The 14,817-nt window shown below is 39.3% G+C and overlaps 1 protein-coding gene across 4 annotated transcripts in view; it reads right to left on the reverse strand.

Annotated features, from left to right (window-relative positions):
- TUSC3 (tumor suppressor candidate 3) overlaps positions 1–14,817 on the reverse strand; it is a 239,010-nt gene that overhangs the window by 129,109 nt on the left and 95,084 nt on the right. For all 4 annotated transcript variants that reach the window (XM_040243170.1, XM_040243167.1, XM_040243168.1 and 1 more), the window contains exon 2: positions 9,648–9,817. In XM_040243170.1, the coding sequence (XP_040099104.1) occupies positions 9,648–9,817 (170 nt within the window). The remainder of the gene's footprint in view (positions 1–9,647; positions 9,818–14,817) is intronic.

Genomic DNA, 14,817 nt, shown 5'->3' on the forward strand with positions numbered 1-14,817 from the left:
GATGGTGTGAACACTCATCTAAAGCCAGACATCCTGGAATGCAAAGTTAAGTGGGCCTTAGGAAGCATCACTATGAACAAAGTTAGTGGAGGTGATGGAATTCCAGTTGGGCTATTTCAAGTCAGATGATGCTGTGAAAGTGCTTTCAAAGTGAAAGTGAAAGAAGGTGAAAGTCGCTCAGTCGTGTCCGACTCTTTGCAACCCTGTGGAATTCTCCAGGCCAGAACACTGGAGTGGGTAGCCTTTCTCTTCTCCAGCGGATCTTCCTGACCCAGGAATTGAACCACGGTCTCCTGCACTGCAGGTGGATTCTTTACCAACTCAGCTATCAGGGAAGCCCAATAAGCCAGCAATATGCAGCCCAATATGCTGCATTCAATATGCCAGCAAAATCTGGAAAACTCAGCAGTGGCCACAGGACTGGAAAAGGTCAGTTTTCACTCCATTCCCAAAGAAAGGCAATGCCAAAGAACGCTCAAAGGTCCACACAACTGTACTCATCTCACACGCTAGCCAAGTAATGCTCAAAATTCTCCAAGCCAGGCTTCAACAGCACATGAACCGTGAACTTCCAGATGTTCAAGCAGGATTTAGAAACAGCAGAGGAACCAGAGATCAAACTGTCAACATTCACTAGATCATCGAATAAGCAAGAGAGTTCCAGTAAGCCATCTACTTTTGCTCTATTGACTATGCCAAAGCCTTTGACTGTGTATCACAACAAACTGTGGAAAATTCTGAAAGAGATGGGAATACCACACCACCTGACCTGCCTCCTGAGATATCTGTAACCAGGTCAAGAAGCGAAAGTTAGAACTGGACACAGAACAACAGACTGGTTCCAAACTGGGAAAGGAGAATGTCAAGGCTGTATATTGTCACCTGATTATTAACTTATATGCAGAGCAGATCAATGCAAAAGGAAAGGCTGGATGAAGCACAAGCTGGAATCAAGACTGCCAGGAGAAATATCAATAATCTCAGATATGCAGATGACACCACGCTTACGGCACACAGTGAAAAAGAACTAAACAGCCTCTTGATGAAAGTGAAAGGAGAGTGAAGAAGTTGGGTTAACACTCCACATTCAGAAAACTAAGATCATGGCATCTGGTCCCATCACTTCATGGCAAATAGATGGGGAAACAAAGGAAACAGTGACAGACTTTATTTGGGGGGGCTCTAAAATCACTGCAGATGGTGACTGCAACCATGAAACTAAAAAATGCTTGCTCCGTGGAAGAAAAGCTGACCAACCTAGACAGTGTATTAAAAAGCAGTGACATTACTTTGTCAACAAAGGTCCATCTAGTCAAGGCTATGGTTTTTCCACTGGTTATGTATGGATGTGAGAGTTGGACTATGACATCTGAGCACCGAAGAACTGATGCTTTTGAACTGTGGTGTTGGAGAAGACTCTTGAGAGTCCCTTGGACTGCAAGGAGATACAACCTGCCCATCCTAAAGGCAATCAGTCCTGAATATTCATTGGAAGGACCGACGCTTAAGCTGAAACTCCAATACTTTGGGCACCTTATGTGATTCATTTGAAAAGACCCTGATGCTGAGAAAGATTGAAGGCAGGAGGAGAAGGGGGACGACAGAGGATGAAATGGCTGGATGTCATCATCAAAGCGATGGACATGAGTTTGAGTAGGCTCTGGGAGTTGGTGATGGACAGGGAAGCCTGGCATGCTGCAGTCCATGGGGTCACAGAGAGTTGGACAAGACTGAGTGACTGAACTGACTGACGGACTGAACTGACTGATTTTTTACTTATGCTTAAAAGACTGAACAGAGAAACACAAAGAACATCTCTCATCACACTGTTCTATAAGAGTTAAGTTGTAACCACAGCAGTCACCCACTGACACTACCATGGAGAGGAATTCAGGATGAAAAATGCCCAGGAGCCCTGTGCTTTAGACAGACAGGCCCTTAGGTAGTTAGACCATTGAAATTCAGGAAGAATTTCAATGACCAGATTCTTGCATCTTCCCAGAAGCAGAAAAGCACTAAATCATTAACTTGAGATATCCGTTCTTTGGGATGAGCAGTAATCTTTTACGAAACTGTGTGCCTCACTGCACGCATTTCCCAGCTAAAACATACATTTACTGGCTCTTCTCCTATCTTTTCAGAGCAGCTTCTCAGGACTGAGTGGCTGTCTCCCAGGGTATAAAACTTAAACTCATACAACTCCTGTGTGTCTTCCTTTAAGTATATAAGCAAAATCAACTGTGACAAAATATTAAAATTATGAATCTTAGTCAAGGGTAGACTGGTGTCTTTGTATTAATACTACTGTTTTGACTTTCTGTAGCTTTCAAATTATAAGATGGATGACTAAAACTGGGCTTTATATACAAAGAATACAGAAAACAGAGGTCAGAGAATGCTACAATGTCACACAGACAATGAAAGTTCATTAAAACATTCATCCACTCATTGTGAAATAGTCGGAATTCGCCAACCTGGGGAAGAGACGCCTAGAAAGAAATTTAGTACAATGAAGTTATATCATATGCCTTAGACATTAAAAAATAAATAGACAGAGCTCAACAATAACCCTAGAACGTCATTTATATTAAATTGCTTATGGATTCAATCAAGTCTGAAACAGTCCTTGCGTATTAGACAAGCCAGGCAAAGAATGTGTGAATGGCATGAGAGTTTGATAGTCTGAGAAAGTGAAATACTTTGTCCAGGTAGCCAAGCATATTTGAAAAACCTAAAAATTAAGGCCATAGAGAAATATCATCTAAGGACTAGAAGAAACAACAAGGGTTGCAGACCCAAAGCCATTTAGAAAGCACTTACAAGTGCATTAAGTGATGAAAAAGGTGATTTTATCTATTGATAAACACAATTCTCACCTTATGTGCTGCCCTTAGAATAGAATTTCCTAAGAGAAGTGACTTCACTGTAGTGAAACAAAAGGCTGATGAGCTATTCCACATGATGTGGGCTAGCTGGCTTCAACTCAGCAGCCCTTGTTTGAAATGTTAACCTGAATGAAAGCTTTTCATGATCTGAAGAGTTTAAGAAATGCTGGCTGATGGATCCCTGCCTTAAAAGACTAATAATCTTAGTTGGGAATGCAAAAGCCAAATGCAAATTACAGTTCACAGGATAAAAGCAATGATGACTATGTACACTTAAGGAAAGCATTAAATTTACTAGCTCAGAAGTCACAAATCCCAACCCTGACAGGTATTAGCTCTGTGACTTTGGGAAAACTGTATAACCTCTCAGCCTAGATAGGCTCATCTAGAGAAATGATTTTTTTTAAAACTCTTACCATGTAGAGTAGCGAGAATGCCATGAGACATTACATATATAGACGACTTAACCTAGGACTGCCCAAATAATTTATACATAGTAAATAATAATTTTATTTATTTAGAGAAGGAAAGACATTAACCAGTTAATATCTATCAATGCAATAATTTATTCTCCCTCATCTTTAAAATATCTTTACAATTACTAATTATATCTTCTTTTATTTTACATTCAACAATATATTAATTTCTAGTATTAACTAGCCTTTGATGATATGTGCACCCAAACTGATTCCATATGTACTTTTTGATTTTCCGTCACCAGGATGTTTTTCTTTACTTCTACTGAACCATAGTAATAACCTGGGAAGAAGATATTTTGTTCTTAGAATTTTTAGTGAATTCTGGAAAAGATGAGTAACTGTGTGGTAGAATACATCTAAAAGATTTAGCAATTACGGAGAATATTCCTCATAGTACAATCTGATAAAGGAAGTTTGGAGTTAACACTTAGGGGAGGTGAGAATTGTACTGAGTAGTCTTAATTAACAACTTTATTTGGCCAAGGAGGTTGATGTTCCCACTGAGGAAGGTGAGAATTGCATTCTGAGATTTGTGAATAAACTGACTGTGTGAAAGAAGAGCAGAGTGATTTGCTAAGAGGGCTTACAAGGAAGCCAATAGCTCATTCACCAGCCTTTCAGCAAAGACAAGCAACTGGAGAATCTCAATGTGTTAGCTATAGAAGAAAATTTCACTTTTTCTTAAAGAAAACAAAAAAAGCAAGAGAGGTCTCACAAAGGAAAAGCACTAATCTTTTAAAATTATAGTTATGAACATTTCAATGATTCTATGGATTATAAAAAAATTACAGCAGTATTACAAGATGGTCCCAAATTACACTGACACACAAAAGTACCCAGGAGAATTCAATTCATGTATTTTTTTTTTATTAAAAAAAAAAAGATTGCTGTTGACGGGGTGCCTTTCTCAATGAATCTACAACTCCCTTTGAGGCTTAATTTATAAAACAAAATATAATCTGAATACTTGTTCTTGAAATTTTTTCCTTGAAACCCTTCCTTATCTTTTCATCTTAGTTGTCCCCTTGAGATCTCTCTGATGCACTCTGTCCATATAGGCCACAGTTGGTAATCTCTTGGCTCAATGACAGTAGATCACAAACCACTGTTCGATCAGAATTATTTAACCAATTCTCCTTTTAAATTTGCAGTATTCTATAAATCTAATATCCTCATCCAACATACTCCAAGGCATCCCTCTTTCAGCTCACTTACTGTTTTCCCCTCCAGTTTCATTAAAATCCTGAGTTATTTCGACATGCGTGTTTATAGTGTACAAATGACCCCAGCCTTATTACCCCTAAAGCTTCACCAACAATAGAATTACATCAACAATCATCTACACTACACATCAGCAATTTACTTATTTATTAAACCAACCCTTTACAACTGCCTAATTTTCAACTCCATCCCCCTTTCACACAAAACCTCATATGAAAATCCATAAAATAGATAACTAATGAGAACTGACTGTCTAGCACAGCTACGCATGCTCTGTGGTGACAAGGAATTATATATATATATGTAAAGCTGATTCACTGTGCTGTACAGCAGAAACTAACACAACATGTAAAGTAACTAAGCACCAATTAAAGAAAAAAAATCTAGCTTAATTGTATCACACCTAGTTTATCAACTGTCCTATGGCTTCTCTGATGCCCTATGCAACTTCTAACTCACATTTGTACATTTCAAATATACTCTTGTTAGCACGGTTAGAATATTTGCCTCGTCTACTTCACAGAATAAAGCAACAGCTTAGTCCCTACAGGGGATGCTCTTCCTCCTCAATTGCTGAGTACTGGGGAAGAAAATCATTTAATTCCAGAGATTCTTCACTAAAAATCTGAGTATTCTAGTTTCATCAAGGATCCTTGTCAATGCCATACAGTCATTCCAATTAGTTAAGCTTCCTACTCCAATTTTTCCTCAATGAAATTAAATTTTTAAAAGCTATGAATCACTAAACTGCTTCCCACCTTCCCTTTCTCTATCCTAGCTGCACACTAGGATTACCTAGAGCATTTTTTAAATGTTCTCCCCGCCAAAAAAAAACAAATATCTGGGCATGGGAACCATGTATCTACTCTATACTTTTTATTTCCCCCAAAAGCTTCACCTGTTCTTTCTTCTCTAACAGCTTCACCCTCTTTCTAACCTGTGAAATGACTTTTTCTAATAACTTCAATCTTTTTCTCTCATAAATCTAAAACTACTCTAAAATTTAAAAGTTTATTATAAAACAGGCTGTAATAAACAAGTAAATACAGGTTATTTTGAGCTAAGCATCATTAAAAAGTTGAGGATCAATATTTAACAATTTAACAACATAATGCATTAAGTCAACTACTATCTACAGGATATACCATTTACATTATGTTGTGGTTTATGTTATCAAATAACATACAAATATATGTAACTGTGAAATAAATACTTGGATAATAAAATCTTACTAGATTGCTGTTATTTAGTCACTAAGTCATGTCCAACTCTTTTTGACCTCATGGATTGTAGCCAGCCAGGCTCCTCTATTCATAGAATTCTCCAGGCAAGAATACTGGAGTGGATTGCCATTTCTTTCTCCAGGGGATCTTCCTGACCCAGGGATTGAACCCTGGTCTCCTGCATTGCAGGTGGAATCTTTTCTAGATTACAGTTGCAAAACTATAATAATAGATCTCTTCATAATAATGAATACAGAAAATCAATATATTCAGTTTTTAGAAGGAAAGAAATGATTTCCCTAAATTATATATGGCATTGTAGGATGCCAGAGGATAGTCTGAATTTTTGTGGAATTTGAACTGTTACACCAAATGCCAATTAAGATGCATCTCTGCTTCACAAGGGCTGAACAGCCCTTGTTTATGAACATAAACATACCCTGTTCTTAAGTGCTAGCCCCAATGCTGACAAATGTTAATGTCCACTTAAGTACGAGTTTTCAAATTGATAGGAAGGGGACTCAGAATCATCTGAAATGCTGTTTTTCATAATAGTTTGGTCATCATCTTTTTTAACCTACCTTGACCTGTCTCAACGTACACTCATTACTAGATTGTGATGAAACCTTTCATAAAAATTTCAGAACACTGAAATTCCCTTTCTGCAAGCTAGTCTATGGGGTTGCACAGTCAGACACGACTGAAGTGACTTAGCAGCAGCAGTCTGACAGAAACTGATTAGATTTTTTCCACTGGCTCCTGTTACTAATGATTTTGTTTTCCACTAAAGTACAAAATGGTTTAGAAATCTAAATAAAGTCTACAGATAAATACACAATGTGAACAGTCTGAATGTGGAGTCACCACATAAAAAGTGTTTGTTCTTGAAAAGAAAAACATTCATCCAAGAAGAAACAGGAAAATCTGAATTATCCTTAACAACTAAAGAAATGGAACATGTAATTTAAGAACTCCAGGTCAAGACAGTTTTACTGGAGAATTTGATCAAACATTTAAAGAAGAATTAACACAATTTCTAAAACTAATTTCCCAAATCATTTCCAGAAAATAAATGAGGGAACATTTCCCAATATATTTTATGAAGTTTTACCATGATACCATGCCATACAGTCATTCCATTCTTGGTATACTGTCATATACCAAGACAGTATAAGTAATGAAAAATATAAACCAATATCTGATATAACTTAAAATATAGAAGTTTTCAACAAAATATCAGCAAATTCAATTCAGCAATACTAAAAAAGAACATAATAATCAAGTGGGATATATTCCAAAATGCAAAGTTGATTCAACAGCTGAAAATCAATCAGTGTAATCTACCTTAGTGTTAGTCACTCAGTTGTGTACGACTCTTGGCAACCCCATGGAGTGTAGCCCGCCAGGCTCCTCTGTCCATGTAATTCTCCAGGCAAGAATACTGAAATGAGTACCCATTCCCTTCTACAGGGCATCCTCCCAACCCAGGGATCAAATCCAGGTATCTTGCATTACAGGCAGATTTTTTTACCGTCTGAGCCACTAGGGAAGCCCATGTAATCTACCATATGAATGACCTAAAGAGGAAAAATCCTATCAATTAACTCCCCAAATTAGGCAAAATTCAATACCCATTCATGACAAAAGCTCTCAATAAACTAGTAAAGAATACTCTCAATTATAAAGAATATTAGTAAAAATCTAACAGCTAATAACATAACAAGTGATGAAAGACTGAATGCTTTCTCCCGGAGATCAGATGAAAATGTAAAACATAAAACTTTTAAAATTTTTAGAAAAACACCTAAGAGGAAAAAAAATAAAATTGGTGACTGAGGGCTAGGCAAAGAGTTCAATTTGACAAGACAAGATCTGTAAAAGATAAACTTAAAAATTGGACTCACTCAATTGAAATCTGCAAAAGATCTTGTTATGAGGATGTAAAGACAAGCCATAGACTAGGAAGAAATATTTAAGAACCGCATCTTGCCTGGAGAATCCCCATGGACAGAGGAGCCGGGAGGACTACAGTCCGTGGGGCCACAAAGAGTAGGACATGACTGAGCAACGAAGCACAGCACAGAAGACATGAACAGATATTTCAGTAAAGAGGTGATACACAGACGACAAAAAAGTAAATGAGAAGATGTTCAGCACCATTACATCAGTGAGATGCAAAATAAAACCACAAAATAAAACTACATACCCATGGAATGACTAAAATCAAACAATGACAACACTGATGCTGGTAAGGATATGGGAAAACTAGGCCCCTCACACACTGCTGCTAAGAATGTAAAATGATAGAGCCACGCTGGAAAACATTTTGGCATGTAACTACCATGCATCTCAGCCATCACACACACTGGCAATTTATCTCAGAGAAATGAACACTTCAGTGCACACAAACCTATACAAGAGTGTTCATAACAGTTGTATTTCTAACAGCCAAAAACTGGAAACAACCCAGGATTCTTTTAGCAGATGGATTGTTAAACAAACTGCAGTACTTCCATACCACAGGATACTGTTGTTGTTTAGTCGCGGTCGTGTCCGACTCTTTTAAGACTCCATGGACTGCAGCCCACCAAGCTCCTCTGTCCACAGGGTTTCCCAGGCAAGAATACTGGAGTGAGTTGCCATTTGCTTCTCCAGGGGATCTCCCTAACCCAGGGATCAAACCTGTGTCTCCTGCACTGGCAGACAAATTCTTTACCACTGAGCCATCAGGGAAGCCCACCATAGGATATTACTCAGTAATAAAAACAATGAAGTACTGATAAATGCAACAGCTTGGATAGGTTTTGAAGGAGTTACAAGTAAAAAAACATAAAGCCAAACCCAAAAGGTCATGTGTTTTATGATCCCATTTACATAACAGTCTTGAAATGATGTAATTATAGAAATGGAGAATAAATTCAGGAGGTGGGGAGATGGGGTGGGTGTGGCAATAAAGGACACCAGAAGGGATACTTACTGTGAAGAACTGCTCTGCATCTTGACTGTATCAATACCAATATCCTGCTTATGAAACTGTGCTATAGCCTCACAAGATGTTAGCACTGGAGGATACTGAGTAAAAGCTATACAGGATTTCTCTGTATTGTGTCTTAGAAATGCATGGAAGACTACAATTATCTCAAAATTAAGATCTAATTTTAAATAAGCACTGCTGTATATATAATATATTTATACTCCTCCAAAACTTTCGTTGGTGTATTCCCACTGAAAAATATTTCATTCATTTCAAATTGTTTACTTCTACATCACAGGAACAAAATTCTTAGCATTATAACTACTAAAAGATAAATGGACTTCCTTAAGTCCATTAAAATCTTTCTATTAAACAATTTAAGTAGAGTGTATTTAATGGGGCTACTTCACTGCCCCTGAGATATAAGTTGGTGACCTACAAGGCAATATTCAAACTGAATTCCATAACATACATAACTTTACACAGGACATAAAGCCAAAAATCTTTTTTATGATTACTTGTGGATTGGTCTACACAATATAAAAATATTAGCCTATCAAAACCACTTCCCAGGAAACACTAAGTTTGAGCTTACATTTAAATGTACTGAATTACAGTTGGCTACAACATTGAAAAAATGTTTAATTCTTTTTTTTTTTTAATGCCCCCTGCAGCATGTGGGATCTTAATTCTTCAACCAGGGATAGAACCCGCAGCAACCCCCGGAACTGAAAGCAGGGAATGTTAAACACTGTACTGCCAGAGAAGTCCGAACAAATGCTTAATTCTATTATACACGTTTATCTTAACTGTAGTAAGTACACAATAATACAATAATAGTTAATTTTTTAAATGCATACATTACCTGCACACAGAACACTGGCGCTGGGGTTGAAGAGCAGTGAACATAACAATCATAGAATAGTTTCGAGGTGGGGCCTTTATGAATTTTCGGAATTTGTCACCATTCATTCGGAAGACTGAGCGCCTCGAACTCCATTCCATCAGCTGTTCTACTTTCTCGGCTAAAAGATTCTGCAGTAAACATAAGGATTTAAATTTACACAGGGTTCAAATCCTCTGGTCTGTACTTTATATATATAAAAAAAATTACATGGGGTTATATTTTACCAAAAATTTATTTGTTTTGGTGAATACAAAGTTAGCTGACCACGTATGCATAAAATATTTCATTTATTTTTCCTAATGACTGTTAAAAGTTTATTAAAAAGGTATCAAGATAAAACAGACTTTCACTTCCAGAAAAACGAAATACATGTTCCTTACCCTAGTGAGTGCTAAGTCGCTTCAGTTGTGTCTGACTCTGTGCAACTCCGTGGACTATAGCTTGCCAGGCTCCTCTGTCCATGGGATTCTCCAGGCAAGAATACTGGAGTGAGTTGCCATTTCCTTCTCCAGGGGGTCTTCCCAACCCAGAGACCAAGCCTACATCTCTTATGGCTCCTGCACTGGCAGGTGGGTTCTTTATCACCAGTGCCACCCGGGATGCCAGGGTGCTTTTCCCTAATCCTCCACTAAACATAGCTAAAACCTCTGGTCGCTGTATAAAAATACAACCCTAAGAAGGCTCTGAAAAGTAGAAAGAGGAGGAAGGATGGCAGGGGAATCCCAAAATGAAGAGTGCCAAAGCAGTGAGTACCCTAAGTTTTGTTTCAGCCTCATCCATCCCAGACTGGTAGCTAGACGCATTGGCAATCCAACACCACCAATGGACACACACAAACACACAGCCCCAAGAGAAGCCTGTTCTCTTTACCCAAGGGACAAAGAGGGACAACCTAGTAAGCCAAGAAGCAACTGCTCTAGTCTAGCCGAATACCACAGAAGAGACCCTGCCCTTACTCTGCCTCCCCCACTACCAATGGCGGAATGAATGAGATGCCTCAACCCAATTAGAGTTAAATCCCCGCTAAGCTTTAACATGCAGCAGTATGGAGGGAGCTCGTGAAGATAAGGCCGAGTGAAAGACAATGTACAAAACAGCATTGCTGCATGATTCTGTTAATATTTATAGTAAGGTCAAAAAGGGGGAAAACCCTACTGTGCTAGAAGTCAGGACAGTGGCTAAGTGCAGCAGGCACTGCAATGGTGGGAGGCATGGTGAGGCGAGGCGGTTCCATGGAGCTGGGGAACCAGGAAGGTTCTCTTCCAGGATGCGGGTGGGAGTGAAGTAACTCTCTAGCCTCTGTAGAGTATGCTCTTAATCTTTACATTGCCCATTTTACCTGAAAAAGTCTGAGAAGTAAACAAAGCATGGGGTTGTATTCCTACAAGAAATCTGTTAGCCTTGGAAACCAAGAAAGCATGAGTGGGCCGGCAAGAAAGGCTTCAATTATGCCATTTAAGAAAGACTGAAGTACTTAGGGAGAGATATAATCTTAATTGATGAGATGTATGATACCTAGAGGACCTCCCATCACTGCCAACAGTAACTGCAGCCATGAAATTAGAAGATGATTGCTTCCTGGAAGGAAAGCTATGACAAACCTAGACAGACTATTAACAAGCAAAGACATCATTATGCCGACAAAGGCCTATACAGTCAAGGCTATGGTCTTTCCAGTAGTCATGTGTGGATGTGAGAGTTGGACCATAAAGAAGGCGGAGCACCAAAGAATTGATGCTTTTCAACAGCAGTGCTGGAGAAGACGCTTGAGAGTCCCTTGGACAGCAAGGAGATCAAACCAGTCAATTCTACAAGAAATCAACTCTGAATTGGAAGGTCTGGTGCTGAGGCTGAAGCTCCAGAACTACCTGATGTGAAGAGCTGACTCACTGGAAAAGACTGTGATTCTGGGAAAGACTGAAGGCGGCAGAAGAGGGCAACAGAGATGGTTGGATGGTATCACTAATTCAATGGACATGAACTTGGGCAAACTCCGAGAAATGGAGAGGGACAGGGAGGTCTGGCGTGCTGCAGTCCATGGGGTTGCAAAGAGTCAGACATGACTTGGCGACTGAACAACAACAGTGATGGCTACATGACTTCCCAGATGGCTCAGCTGTAAAGGACCTGCCCGTCAGCACAAGAGATGTGGGTTCAATCTCTGGTCGGGAAGATTCCCTGGAGAAGGAAATGGCAACCCACTCCAGTACTCTTGCCTGGGAAATCCCATGGACAGAGGAGCCTGGTGGGCTACCGTCCATGGGGTTGCAAAAGAGCAGGCACAACTCAGTGACTAAACAACATGGTTATCCAGAGTCACACCGAGCCCACCAAGCCACAGTCCAAGAGCACTGTATGCAAAGAAAAAGGGCTATGTTCTGGCCCCTCAACAGGAAAACCTGGACAAGACACTTCTCCTCTCAGAACCTAGGGACTCATCTGTTAACATCTGACCTTCCAATAAATGAGCTTCCCAGGTGGTGCTAGTGGTAAAGAACCTGCTTGCCAATGCAGGAGACCCAAGAGACCCGGGTTTGATCCCTACGTGGGGAAGATCCCCTCGGGGGGGACATGAAAACCCACTCCAGTACTGTTGCCTGGAGAGTCCCACGGACAGAGGAGCCTGGCGGGCTACAGTCCATGGGGTCACAAAGAAACAGAGGTGACTGAAGCAACTTAGCACGCACACAGCATTTCAATAATTACCAAGATGATTTATTGAGAGGTGATAGACAAAAAAATCTTTGTAAATTATAAAGTACTGAACTCCGGGAGTTGGTGATAGACAGGGAGGCCTGGCATGCTGTGATTCATGGGGTCGCGAAGAGTCAGACACGACTGAGCAACTGAACTGAACTGAATTGATATACATAAGGTGATGTTAGTAGAAGTATTGTTTTTACTATTGTGAAATAATGAAGGCTGATCACTATCATCGTATATATAATCTATAATTCCTCTCCCGTTAAATTTCCCACCTCTTCTGAAATACATTAAAACAACACACAAGTGAGAACCACAGTTTTAATTCTGGCTATTACCAAAGAACTGTATATATTCAGATAAATATTAAATGACCAAACACATGAGATATTTTTAAAATTAAATCTTTCTCTAATTACTGTCTCAGAATATTAAGTGCTTCATATATGCTAAGCGCCATACTGTGGACATCACATATGCCACCTTATTAAACCCACACAGCAATCAAGCAGCAGACAGATAATACGCTTACTCCACAAATAAGAAACTGAAGTCTAAAGAACTGCAGCTCTCACCACTGCTCTACCCTGAAAGGTTTTACTTGCAACCGACTCTAAAAAATACGCCAGTTACCTTAAACCAACAACCAACACCTCTAGTGAGTGCTCAGTTTTATTCACATGACAAGCTTCAAATCCCCCATTATTAGAGGAAAAGGTAATGCTGACCTATTAGTGTCTGAGATAAAACACATCAGCATGGTAAGTGATAGATAAGGAAACATTTCAATTTTTAAAAGACAAGTCAATAAAAAAAGGTAAGTCAATAATTTCTATACGTGGAGAAATAATTTTTATCATGTGAAGATATTCAACTACATTAACAAATTAAGTCTGGAAACAAAACAAAAGTTAAAACTGTAAAACACAAAAGATATGCACCTTAAAAATCTGTAGTATTAACAAACCCAGAGAACACTTACTGGGTGCTTACTATGGGCTAGGCACTGTACAAAGTGCTTTCATTAGGTAATAAACTCATCAATCCTCATAACAGTCCTATGGGGGCTACCCCTGTTGTTTCAAGTTCAGAGACAAGTACACTGAGGCACTGAGACTTAAGTAACCTCTACGAGATCATACAGCTAGAAAACGGGAGAACTGGGATTCCAAGTCTTAATCCAAAGTACATACTCTAAACTTCTGTACATATAGAAATAGCTCATGTAGCTCAAAAATATACATATATATAAAAGACCCAATCAGAAAGTGGGTGGAAGATCTACATAGACATTTCTCCAAAGAGGACATACTGACGGCCAAGAGATGCATGAAAAGATGCTCAATATCAGTGATCATTAGAGAAATGCAAAACTACATTGAGGTATCAACTCACACACATCAGAACAGCCATCATCAAAAAAATCGACAAACAATAAATCCTAGAGAGGGTGTGGAGAAAAAGGAATCTTCCTACACTGTTGGTGGGAATGTAAACCAGCGCAGTCAGTATGAACAGTACGTAAATTCCTTTAAAAAAGTAAGAACAGAGCTACCACATGATCCAGCAATCCCAGTTCTGGGCACATATCCAGAGAAAAGCACAATTGAGAAAGATGCATGTAGGGACTTCCCTGGCAGTCCAATGGTTACGACTCCACCTTCCAGGGCATGGGGGGCACAGACTCCATTCCTGGTCAGAGAGCTAAGATCCCACATGCTTTGTGGTCAAAAAAACAAAACATAAAAACAGAAGCAATACTCTAACAAACTCAAGGAGAGACTCAAAAAATTAAAAAAAAAAAAAAGATACATGTAGGCCCAATGTTCACTGCAGCAGTATTGATAATAGCCAAAACATGGAAATAATCTCAATGTCTGTGGACAGAGGAAAGGATAAAGAGGATGTGATACGTGTGTATGCGCGTGAATGTGAGCGTGTGTGCGTGCTTAGTCTCTCAGTCGTGTCTGACTCTTTGCAATCCCGTGAATTGTACCCACTAGGCTCCTCTGTCCATGGGAATTCTCCAGGCAAGAATACTGGAGTGGGTTGCCATGCCCTCTCCAAACCGGGGATCAAACCCAGGTCTCCCACATTGCTGGCAGATTCTTCACTGACTGAGCCAGCAGGGAAACCCAAGAATACTAGACTGTGTAGCCTATCCCTTCTCCAGGGGAACTTCCCAAACCAGGAATCAAACTGGGGTCTCCTGCTCTGCAGGTGGCTTCTTTACCAGCTGAGCTACCAAGTAATCCCAATGCGATACCTACATACAATAAACAGAATGAAATAATGCCATCTGCAGTGACATAGATGTCATACTGAGTAAGTCAGACAAAGACAACTATCATGTGATATCACTTAATGTGGAATCTTAAAAAAATAAAATAAAAGATACAAATGAACTCACAAAATAGAAACTGAG

The sequence above is a fragment of the Oryx dammah genome, unplaced genomic scaffold (genome assembly GCF_014754425.2).
Source record: "Oryx dammah isolate SB20612 unplaced genomic scaffold, SCBI_Odam_1.1 HiC_scaffold_7, whole genome shotgun sequence".
NCBI lineage: Eukaryota > Metazoa > Chordata > Mammalia > Artiodactyla > Bovidae > Oryx > Oryx dammah.